At 27.1% G+C, this 13,491-nt stretch overlaps 1 protein-coding gene across 1 annotated transcript; it reads right to left on the reverse strand.

The window, feature by feature from the left end:
- Nucleotides 1-7,231: 7,231 nt before the first annotated feature.
- On the reverse strand, nucleotides 7,232-10,569 carry LOC145115378 (protein FAR1-RELATED SEQUENCE 5-like). The gene is made up of 4 exons (XM_079051669.1): nucleotides 9,839-10,569; nucleotides 9,048-9,309; nucleotides 7,362-7,893; nucleotides 7,232-7,248 (listed from the first exon to the last, which is right to left on the reverse strand). The coding sequence occupies exons 1-4, from the start codon at nucleotides 10,567-10,569 to the stop codon at nucleotides 7,232-7,234; spliced, it is 1,542 nt and encodes a 513-aa protein (XP_078907795.1).
- Nucleotides 10,570-13,491: the final 2,922 nt, after the last annotated feature.

Genomic DNA, 13,491 nt, shown 5'->3' on the forward strand with positions numbered 1-13,491 from the left:
TGATTAGTAGAATTTGTTACAAAATTAATAATTTTTTTTGCAGTTGCTTTATCTAGACAGAATCAAATCTGATGTACTTAAGTTTGAAAGAACATGTCCAGTGATCTGCTATTGGACTTCAGAGAAAATAAAGATGAGAGAAACTTTTGAAAAGGATGAGCTTGGTGATTTTGGAATAGGGGATTTCAATGATGAGTATGTTGACGAAGAATTGAATGAGGAGGTAAATTTAATTGCAAAAATTATATGAAAACTCATTATTATTTACTAATATTTTACATGTTACATTATATATATTAATATATATTTTAATTCATTTATTATGTAGGCTTATGAGCAAGTGGTTATAAATAAGTATAGGAAGTTAGATATGCTGATTGAAGATGAAATAAATAAATTCCGAGAAAATATAACCTTGAATCATTTGAAAATTAGCGTTGATGCAATTTTTAAAGATAAGAGTGAAGATAATCAAGAAAAAAATGGGAATGATAATGTTCAATATGACAATAGTGATGATGATGAAGATGCCAATGGAGATGATAATGATCAATCAAAGAAAAAGAATGTAGGAGGGAAAAATATTGAAGGAGGTAAGTGTATTTAAAAAAATCTATATAAAATCACATGTGATTAAATACGTATCTTAAATTATATGCAGTTGTGGGAAAAAAAATGAGAATCTTAAAGGAGGAGAGGAACAGCAACGAAAAAATAAAGATGAGGATGGTGAAGATATTAAAATAACAGGTAAGTAATATTTTACTGAATCATATATGATTGTTAAAAAGTAACTTTTTACAATCACATGTGATTAACAACGAATTTTTATTATATGCAAATCACATGTTATTAACTACAAATTTTTATTATATGTAGATGGTGAGAAAGATGAAAATGATAATAATGATCAAGGTTTGGATGACATGAATTTGCATGATGAAGTTGTTGAAAATGAAAAATTAAGGTGGTAATAATAAAGAAGAACAAAATGCTTAAGGAGAAGGTAAACAACAATATAGATTAATAAAGTAATCAAATGTAATTATAATTTATGTAAACACATGTGATTACATTCACAAATTATTAATAATTTCTTTTTAATTGTATTTAGCTGTGGATGTGATGAATATAGAAAGGAAGAATGCTAAGAAAGTAGAAGGAATAACTGGTGAACAACTACAAAGAGATGGAGAAGGTAAATATAAATATATTGAAAATACCAATATAATATATTTATACATATAATAATCATATATTATTACATCTCTTTTAATCACATGTGATTGTATTCATATAACAATACAAATATATTTGTACAATATTTGTTTTAATAACATATGATTACTCAATCATATATGATTGTTAAAAAGTAACTTTTTACAATCACATGTGATTAACAACAATTTTTTATTATATGCAAATCACATGTTATTAACTACAAATTTTTATTATATGCAGATGGTGAGAAAGATGAAAATGATAATAATGATCAAGGTTTGGATGACATGAATTTGCATGATGAAGTTGTTGAAAATGAAAAAGGTGGTAATAATAAAGAAGAACAAAATGTTGAAGGAGAAGGTAAACAACAATATAGATTAATAAAGTAATAAAATGTAAATATAATTTATGTAAACACATGTGATTACATTCACAAATTATTAATAATTTCTTTTTAATTGTATTCAGATGTGGAGGGGATGAATATAGAAAGGAATAATGCTAAGAAAGTAGAAGGAATAACTGGTGAACAACCACAAAGAGATGGAGAAGGTAAATATAAATATATTTAATATATTTATACATATAATAATCATATATGATTACATCTCTTTTAATCACATGTGATTATATTCACATAACAATACAAATATATTTGTACAATATTTTTTTTAATAACATATGATTACTCAATCATATATGATTGTTAAAAATAACATTTTACAATCACATGTGATAAACTATAAATTTTTATTATATGCAAATCACATCTGATTAACTACAAATTTTTATTATATGCAGATGGTGAGAAATATGAAAATGATAATAATGATCAAGTTTGTGATTACATGAATTTGCATGATGAAGGTGTTGAAAATAAAAAAGGTGGTGATAATAAAGAACAAAATGCTGAAGGAGTGGGTAAACAACAATATAGATTAATAAAGTAATCACATGTAATTATAATTTATATACGCACATGTGATTTCATTCACAAATTATTAATAATTTCTTCAAACACATGTGATTAATCACATATTTAATTTATATACAGGTTTTGGCAGAAATATAGATGAAGGAGATACAGGAGAAGGTAAAGTTGATGGTAAAGAACATCATGTTGCTGGGAAATTTGAAAGTGGTCATAATGATAAAGATTATGTGACTACATATGTTATAATCACATATGATTACATATGTTATGATCATATGTGCTTAAAATCACATAATCACATATGATTATAATAACATATGATTACATATGTGATTAAAAATGAGTATCACATCTGATTTCTAAATTCATGTCTGATTAATTCACAAAACAGTGTTATTAAATACGTTATAATCACATGTGATTATAAATGTTATTACATATCTTATAATCACATGTGATTATAATCACATATAAATATAATATTTTTGTGTAATTTATTCTTTTAATCATATATGATTAATAATTTTTTTAATTATATATCAAGTGTAGAGGGGAAAAATATGGAGGGGAAAATTGGTGAAAAGAAAGAAGGAAAAAGTATATATTTCTATATATATATATATATATATATATATATATATATATATATATATATATATAATTATGAAAAAATATATTTTTACAATCATATATGATAACTAACATAATTTACTTATATGCAGAACTGATAGGAGAAATGTTGTTCGAGGAGAAGGTGCCAATCATATTTATCTGATAAAAATATTGTATTAAATGATAATTACTTTTTATGTATATGTATTAATTAATTTAAATTCTATTGTATGTAATTTGAAAATTTTAAAAATCTTTTGATGTAATTGATTAAATATTATAAAACTATTCCTTAATAATTGTCTATAAATGTTGATATTTTTTAGTAAAACATATCAATATTTATCTATAATTGCATGTGATTATATGATTATAACCACAAATAATTAAATGATTAAAATCAGTTACAATTATAATCACTTAAGATTACATGTTCAAACGACTATAATAAGCATTTAACTAATCACTAATTAAATATCTACAAAAACTCTTCATTCAACAACATTTCTTCCTATATAATCACAAGTGATTATTGTACCTATATAACTAATCACATGTGATCATAATCGATAAAAAGTATATTGTACCTATATAACTAATCATATGTGATCATAATCAACAAAAAGTATTTTGTTTTACTATAACCATAGCTTTTAACACAAGTGATTACAATACTTAAAAAGACAGTTAATAATGATCAAGGTTTTGATGACATAAATTTGCATGAGTAAGGTGTTGAAAATGAAAAAGGTGGTGATAATGAAGAAGAACAAAATGCTGAAGGAGAAGGTAAACAACAATATAGATTAATAAAGTAGATATGATTATGAAAATAATATATTTTTACAATTATTTATGATAACTTACATATTTTACTTATAATCACAAGTGATTTTTCTACTAACTTATTTTGTTTATGTGATTTTTGAAGAAGATGTGAACAAAACAATAACAAACGTTATTGAAAGTATTTTTGAAAACACATCAGAGTTTAACAGTACCCAAATGTTAAATGATGATGAATTCAATTCTGTTTATGAAAAGACCATGAAAGAATACCAAGATAAAAAAGAAGAGAGTATGATGCCCTCATATGATCTCAACATAAGTCAGTTGACACCTACAGAGATGACGGAGGTAAATATTATTTTGTCTGTTCGTACAATATCATATCTTTATGAATGTAATCACATATGATTTTTATTATTTCTTAAACGTACAATCATATGTGATTAAATATTATTTTGTCTGTTCGTACAATATCATATCTTTATGAATGTAATCACATATGATTTTATTATTTCTTAAACGTACAATCATATGTGATTAAATATTATATTGTCTATTCGTACAATATCATATCTTTATGAATGTGATCACATATGATTTTATTATTTCTTAAACGTCCAATCATATGTGATTGAAACTAATTATCACTTTACTTAAACTTACAATCATATGTGATTAACAGTAATTATTAAAATTCTAAAATTATCATTCTAATATTTTTCTAACGGTTTTAATCATATATGAATTGCAGAATACTGCTGAAGAAAAAAAAGATGAAGGTGAAAAAGAAAATCTGGTGAAAGATGTGCTAGATCCAAAAGCAAAGACCCACCCTACGATAAACATTGTGATTTCAAAAAATCAAAACAAAGAGTCTTTGCCTGATCTTACAGAAAAACAAAATGTAACTCAGGAACCTCGGCAACAAAGAAAGAAAAAACCAGCCGAAGTAAGGAGATCTCCATAAAAAGAGAGAGCCATTTGCTTGAAAACAAAATTAACAAAATAATAGGAAATGCTTGGTGAATGGTTGTTCCATTTGCAAGGAAGTGTATAGTAAGTTATTAATATTTGATTAGCATTTACAAAAATAAACATTAACATACTTGTTTAATAATTATTAAATCACATGTGATTAAAGATATGAATATAATAATGACATTAACATACATTCTAAACTTTGATTAATCACATGTGATTAAAAAAATATGTTAAATATACTTGTTCAACATTAATCAAATCACATGTGATTATATTTATGTATATAATAATACGAAATAACAATTTTTTTATATATATAGTGATGAGCTGTTATTCACAATAAACAAAAGAGTGGTATTCCGATATGTATTTGAAAGTTTGTTTCCCGGAGAATATCTATTTTTGGATGTCATAGACTCGTGGTCTGAACTATTGAACTACAACGAGAAGGACCGAGACATTAATAATTCTCCATACAGAGTTTTCTTGTCTGTCCAAATTATTGTAAGTAAAACATATATGATTCTATCACTAAATTAATATTATCTATTTAAATTCATATATGATTATACACTAAAATCACAAATGATTTAACATTTAGACAAAGTATATTGAGGATGAGCAACTTCCTAAACCAAAAAAATATGACAAAAAAGAAAAAGATTGACAAAAAGGTAAAAAAAAAAACAAATGGAAAAGGAGGCAAAGGAGAAAGACGAGTATAGATACAATTTATTCAAAAACTACTTTGTAGATTGGTTCAATGGAGATGAAGAAAGAATAAAATTGAAAGATGTTGAGCTGGTAAGTTATTCAATATCAAATTATTCTTTATATATATTCATAAATATGACAATAAATATTTAAATGCAAATATTCTTCCTTGTTTGCCGGGAAGAACACATGTTTGTCTATATTTTCAACATAAAAAATCCGAACATTGTCATCTTGGATAACAGCATATCAGAAGCAACACTTGAAGGAAAGTACATGCCACTACTTAAAAACCTGGTATGTAAAAAATCAACTGTGATTAAATAAGAAAATCATATAAAATTTTACAAAATATTTTATCAAATTGTCTTAGTCACACATAATAACATAAAATAAATCACATATGAATAAACATTTTAAATCATATCTGATTATACATTTGAATTCAAAAATCATCAAAACATTATTTTATATTTGTAATCACATGTGATTATGCAGATATTAATAATATCTTTTTATGTTTAATTTTATGTGGTTAATTTTTTTTTTTTTAATTTTCAGAAAAAAAATACTTCTTGAGATATCTGCATGAAATAAATCATCCAAGATGTTATGCCCTTCAAGACCCAAATATCAAACCACAAATACTAGATCTGTTATGTAAAACTAAACATAACAAAAGTGACTGGAGAATATTTGTGATGAGATACATGGAAACGTATATGGCTCAAACAAAATACAAAACTGGATTCCCAAAGGAAGGAGCTCAAGATGCACTGCTTGATTTGGTGAGAACCAAATATGCTCATGCATTGATAAATTCTGAAATTAATTTCATGAAGGATGATATCATGGAACTTGCAAATGAGTACCACAAACAAAATAAAGAGAAGAAAGAAAGCGATCAAAAAAATGCTTGTGCAGAAATCCATCAAAGGTTGAGTGATTGCCAATGAGGATAATGGAAGTCAAAGTGGTGAATGAGAAGATGAAGATGTGGGAAGAGGTTTGATGCAAAGGTGAAGATTGAAATACTGAAGTTTGAAAGACTGTCTGTAAATGGATGATTTGATTGTTTGTTCATTTAGACAGTGTTTAGTTTTCAATTAGATGAATGCTTGCTAGTTTATTAAGACAATAATTAGGTTTTAATTAGATAAATGTTTGAACAGATATATATATATATATATATATATATATATATATATATGATATCATGGATTTGTGAAACTTAATATAGATAAGTATTTTAACTGTAAATTAAAGTTTACTGAATGTTTCATTTTAAATCACATATGACTTTGATATTTCTAATAGTTATAAAATGCCTTGTTCTTTGTACAATAAGATGTGATATCGACAATCACATGTGATTATATACGTAATCACATGTGATTAGAAAAATAATCACATGTTATTAGAAAAAATAATCAAGTATGATCATTGTATGGTTTATACTTCAACCACATATGATTATCATGTGATTATTATGTGCAATATATACATACACAAAAAGAAAAATCACATATGATTAAACATGTACACATTATAAAAATAATACTTTTATTATCATGTGTAATATACTTAGATTATCATGTGCAAATATGATATTATAAAATCACATGTGATTATGTATATAAAAACATATGATATTATAAAATCACATGTGATTAAGATCTTTTATTAACAGTTTATACTTATTATAGAAAAAAATTATTGAAACAAATCACATGTGATTATACTAGTAAAAATTTTAGAATCACATATAATTATAAACAGACAACCAAAAAATTGAACAAGGAAAAACATATGATATTATAAAATCACATGTGATTAGATCTTTTATTAACAGTTTATACTTATTATATAAACAAACTATTGAAAAAAATCACATGTGATTATACTAGTAAAAATTTTAGAATCACATATAATTATAAACAAACAAACAAAAAATTGAATGAGGAAAAATAAATTTAATCACAAATGATTATCATCTGTTATGAACATTATTTACTTAAAAAATTGAAAACTAATAAGAAGTCTATTCATCAATTCTAAGCATTAAATCTACTTGGACAAGTACGCCTATTGTGTGGTTCTCTTTTACCACATAGTGAGCATTTTCTGGTCTTCGTTTGAGCATTCATAACTGCTTTTTCAACTTCACCAATAAGCCTCTTCTTACGTGATCCTTTATTATGTTGAACTTCTGGAACAAAAATCTCGACTTCTTCTGGAATAGTAACATTATAAAGTTTTTCAAGGATATTTGAATTTGTAATAGGCTTTTCAATTGAACAATTACTCTTCACCTCATTCAACAAAATTTCTGTTTTTTCAGCCAAAAACGCTAACTTCTGCTTATCATGTGTCACAATGTCTAAAGCAGTTTCAACATTCAAAAATACTTCATTAACCAGTTTGGTAACTTCTTCATCTTCTTCATCAAAACGATCTCTCGACAACTGATAATTCAAAAATATTACATCCTTTGCCCATCGTCTAAGAATATATTGTTCCGGTATTTCATTAAAATTTTTGTCCATCAATACTCTAAAAGCATGTCTACAGAGAATACCAAACCGATTAAAATGTCCACAGGTGCAACTAACTTCTTTTTCATCATATTTTAGTTCCACCTGTAACAATGAAAAATCACATATGATTATACAAATAAAAATCATAGTCTTGTTTAGTCACATGTGATTAACATGTTTTATATACATAAAATAGATCAATCATATATGATTACACACATGAAAACAATATACACACCAGCGACATATGCACATTATCTTTATAATCACATGTGATTGATCAGAACATTATCATATATAAAAATATATAAATGATATAAATAAAAAAATAAAATACCTTATATGTTGCTTTTACTCCGTGTTTTTGGTTCTTGTGAATAACTTTATAAAAATTTCCCATCCATCTCCCTCCCCTAAATCTTTAACCTCACAAAACAAACCTCCTTTATAAATCTCCTTTTGAACTTCAAAAAAAACTTTGCTAGTATACACCTTTGTTGCATGTTGTTCTATCATACGTGGTGACCTCCAAGAATACTTTGCTCCCTTGGTTTTACGATCAAGTTCACATTGTGTATAATGTTGTTTTTTAATGGCAACGTCATAATTCATCATGAAATTTAGAAATAAATTTTCAGTTTCTGCATATGTATTGAAAAATGAATTGATACTCTCAGACCTTGATGTTGTCTTCATCAACCCACACCTTGGAAAATCATTGAAATATGCAGGTACCTATGCTTCCTTATTTTCAAAAATATCTTTAAACCATTTCTCATCTTCAAGATTAAATTCTTTCATCAAAAGTTCCCAACTCCTCTCGAAAATATGACACTCGATATACATGTCCAAAACAAGTTTATTGAACCTTTTCTTGAAATTCGTGCTTTTAAGAAATTCCACAGATAGCTGTAACAATCACATGTGATTCAAATATTATAAATTAATATTAAAATATAAAGGTAAAAATCACATGACATAACTTTAAATCCTTTAATCATATGTGATTATAAATATAATCACATATGATTTGGAATAATCATGTGAGTTTATACTCATAATCATTTATGATAGAATAAACATATGATTTAGACAATCACATCTGATTACAATATTGAAACAAAATCACATATGATTTAAATATGTTCACATTAGAAAACAAATCACATATGATTCAAATCTGTTCAAATTGAAAAATCATATGTGATTTAAAAATATATGTTATGTAAAATCACATGTGATTTAAAAAAATGTACCTTTTTTGGAAGTTTCTTCATGATATGCCACATGCACAATCTATGCTTAGATTGAGAAAAAACAGACTCAACTGCTTGCTTTAATGCTGCATCTTGATCAGTTATAACAAGTAATGGTTGTTTATTTGAATGAGCCTTCATAAACTGCTCAAGAAGCCATTTATACGAATCCACATCCTCCGTGCTTAACAACCCGACTCCAACAGTAACAGATGATTTATGATGATCAATGACAGTGAATGGAACAAACACCAATGAATACCTATTTCATGTAATAATCCAAATAAGATTAAACATATTTATAACATAAAAATAAATAACATAAGAATACTTGATAATAAATGATAAATCACATATGATTATAATCAAAATCACATTACAAATACTTGATGAGAAATTATTCAATCACATATGATTACAATCATCATCACATCAGTATAATTCTTGATAATTGATAAATCATATGTGATTTGAAAAATAACTACATCAGAATACTTGTTAAGCATTAATCAATCATCAATCTTATATGATTATATATGATCAATCACATATGATTATAATCATAATCAAAATATCATACATGTTAATCATTCATCAATCAGATATGATTACAATAATAATCACATCAGTATACTTATTTAAAAAATATAAATCACATATGATTAGAAACATAAATACAAAAGAAAAACTTACTTATTTGTACAAAATGTTGCATCAAATGACATAACATATCTGAATTCACTGTAGTATGCTTTATATGTTTCATCGGCCCAAAACATTGCATTTAACACATTATTCTCATCACATCTATAAAAAATGAATAATTCGGATAATTGTTTTTCCGATCATTCATCTTGTTCACAATAAATTGAGCATCTCTGAAGCCAATAATAGAGCCCATATCCCTCTTAAAATTTCTGTAATCTACAGCCTTTCCCCTTACATACTGAAAACCACCTTTCAAAGTTGATTTGAGTTTGTAAGCTTTTGTAGCACCCATTTTTGCAGTAGACGCCCGAACAATGAACTTCTTGTCAGAGTATGAAAGAGTCCTTATACTTTTCAAGTGAAATGTATCTTCAAGGTCATGGTTGTGATTTTCTTGAAACTTATCAAACCTATACTCACACGTTCCTTTGACACGTTTCATAATAATTTTAGCTTTACAATCTGTAACCCTATAGATTGTATTACGTTTCGTTGGATTCAATTTTGGTTTACCCATCCTGTTACAAACCAAAAACCTATGCTTTATTATATCACCAACTTTCCTTAATGTGTTCAAACGAACATCAAAACCAACCTTCTCTGCATATCTTTTATAAAATTTAACTCCCTCATCCACATCTTTGAACCTCATTTCCTTAGTAGGTTTAAACTCATCAGGAACATCTGGTTTGAAATCATGTAGAACCTCTGACATATAAAACTCTGATACACAACTTGAACTAGTCCAACTGTTTGAATTTGCATCATTACAAGAACTAGAACATTCACATGTATGATCAAATATAGAAAACATTTTAATCATATATTATTATAAAAGAAACAATTGAATATACATAAATCAATGCAATATAAAATCACATGTGATTAATAATAAAATTCCTTGTATACTCATATGTGATTAAAAGAAATAATTGAACATATATAAACTAAAAATATGTCAATATTTATTAAAATATAAAAAAATGGATAATCAGATATGATAACACTATATTAAACATAATTATTAAAAAAACTAATTAATAATCACATAAGATTAACAAAACAGATTAAATAAACACTAATAAATTACTTATAATCACATGTGATTATATAAGGAATTCATTATTAATCACATGTGATTGTATAAGAAATTCATTATCAATCACATGTGATTGTACATTACATACATTGATATATAATCAATTCTAAATAACATTAATAATAATAAAAAATACTTATATAATAATAACAGATTAAATAATTTTTTTTTTACCTGAAATAATAATGTTTTGGATTTGATGACTTGAATGCTCAAAATCTTCATCCACGTAATTTGTGATTTGATGACTTGAATGTTCAACATCTTCATTAACATCTTCAATACTAATTTCATTTTCATTTATAAAGAAATTAACATTATCGCTTATAAAAGACATTATGAATCAATAGAACCTGTCATTAACAACATAAAGAATTATTATTACAACAAATATTAATAATATATGATTTAAAAAACTATAACATAAAATGTAAATGTTCATAAGATTTATGATTAAAACATATATCAATCGTATGTGATTTTAAACATATATGACTAAAACATTTATGATTATAACATATATTAATCATACATGACTTAAATACTTGTATTATAGTTTATAAAATATACATGATAATAGTGTCACTTGAAGAACATGATTGTTAGCTCAATGAGGGGAGGTTTTAGAGTCCAAAACTGAATCTTTTAAAGCCAATAACCAATTAAATTAACAACGACTTTCTACTTTTGCATTGATGTATATGCAACAACAACACAAAATCAGATGGTGTACATGTTGAATGATGAAGAAACTACTGGAAAAGATCCTAATCACATGTGATTGAAATAATAAATTATAAACAAATACTAATCACACGTTTTTTTGAATGTTTTTGCTTTTTCTGCAACTATAAAAGCAGGCTACAAGGCAAGAAACTACTGGAAAAGATCCTAATCATTTGTGACTGAAATAATAGATTACAAATAAATACTAATCACATGATTTTTTTGAATGTTTTAGGTTTTTCTACAACTATAAAAGCAGCTACAAGGCAAGAAACAAGTGGAAAAGATCCTAATCAGATGTGATTGAAATAATAGATTACTAATCACATGTTTTTTTTAATGTTTTAGGTTTTTCTACAATTATAAAAGCAGCTACAAGGCAAGAAACTACTGGAAAAGATCCAGTTACAATGCAAGAATCGACAATGAATATTTTGTACCTTTTGATAGAACAAACTTTGACCTAACTTCGAATCAAAACGTTAAATAACTGATTGGATTACCAAAATACATGAAATAAACACAAATGCGATACTTTAATCATCAAAAAAAGTTATACTGTTGGAAAATGTTTTTGTATGTGACCATCACTGAAATAAGACGAACTGTTTTGATGTTATCTAACAAATATTATCAGTTATTTCAGGTTGTATCAATGCGTAATCAAAACGACATATACGAAAACACGTGAATGACAAAAACGCAAAGACGTAAATTCACAACTCGACAAGTCTCAAACCGCATGAAGATAAGAATCTCAAGACTCAAGTCATGCAACTCAAACCACTTGCAAAACCGAATACAAAGATCAAAAACGAATCAAACCAAAGCAAGATGATTCACGAACCCGACTCGACTCGCATACCCGCGGATATCATGGATCAAATCCAAAATTCCGCACAAAACCATTCAGGTCCCGCGACCAGCCCGCGGCCCGCATGACAAACCGCACAAAACTGATCAGGTCCAGCGACCGACCCGCGGCCCGCGCCCATACCCGCGTAGATTGAGATTTTCACTTCAGCTATTCAGAACGCAAGACGCGACCTACCCACGGCCCGCGCCCATACCCGCGACCCGCGCCCATACCCGCGTACATCGAATTTTTACTTCAGCTATTCAGATCGCAAGAAGCAGCCATGCACGCGACCGACCCGCGGCCCGCGCCTACACCCGCGTAAAACTCATCCATGCAAGAAATACCCACGAATATATATTATATATATGTATATTGTGTGTATATGTATATATATACATATATATATATATATATATATATATATATATATATACATGTATCGTATATATATACATATGAAGGAAGAAACAAGAAAACACAAAAGCAAAAGTCTCCATCACATGTGTTTCTTCTTTCTTTCTAAACTCACAGCTTCATCATCACTTCCAGCATACATACCACCTAGAAATTACTTTTGAATATATATATACATGCACATGCATAGTGTATATGTGTGTGTGCTGTGAGGAAAGAAAGCAAAGACAGCACAAAAGAAGAAAACCCACTTGCATGCTTCCAACTTCTTTCCAGCTTTCACTCCTCAACAATGTTTACTTTCCCTTAAACAAATGAGAGTTGCCTGGAGTATTTGTGCATATATATATAGATGCATGCAAGAAGAGAGGAGTAAGAGAAAAACACAAAAGTGTGAATAAAATCACCAAAGTGTGGGAGTGTTGTGGGTAAATACACCAAAAAGAGAGAGAGAGAGAGAGAGAGAGAGAGAGAGAGAGAGAGAGAGAGAGCATACGTGAGTATGTGTGTGTGTGGATGTATGTGAGTGTATTGTGTGTGTTAGAGAGTGTTTAAAGAGTTTTCATTGTAATATTCTGTAACTCTTTCATTCCAGAAGAAGAAAGCCAAAGCCAAGACCAACAAGCTTCAAGAACAAC

Source organism: Lactuca virosa, chromosome 1, assembly GCF_052849685.1.
Source record: "Lactuca virosa cultivar CGN04683 chromosome 1, Lactuca_virosa_CGN04683_v6, whole genome shotgun sequence".
NCBI classification, from domain to species: Eukaryota; Viridiplantae; Streptophyta; class Magnoliopsida; order Asterales; family Asteraceae; genus Lactuca; species Lactuca virosa.

What these genes read in the sequence shown, in the direction of transcription:
- LOC145115378 (XM_079051669.1), bottom strand. Translation starts at nt 10,569, where the DNA reads ATGTTTTCTATATTTGATCATACATGTGAATGTTCTAGTTCTTGTAAT. An exon ending in ATAGATGTGATGAGAATAAT is followed by an intron (nt 9,310 to 9,838) that starts GTGTTAAATGCA and finishes TACATGAAATAG; the next exon opens with GTATTCATTGGTGTTTGTTC. An exon ending in TGAAGAAACTTCCAAAAAAG is followed by an intron (nt 7,894 to 9,047) that starts GTACATTTTTTT and finishes TCATTGTTACAG; the next exon opens with GTGGAACTAAAATATGATGA.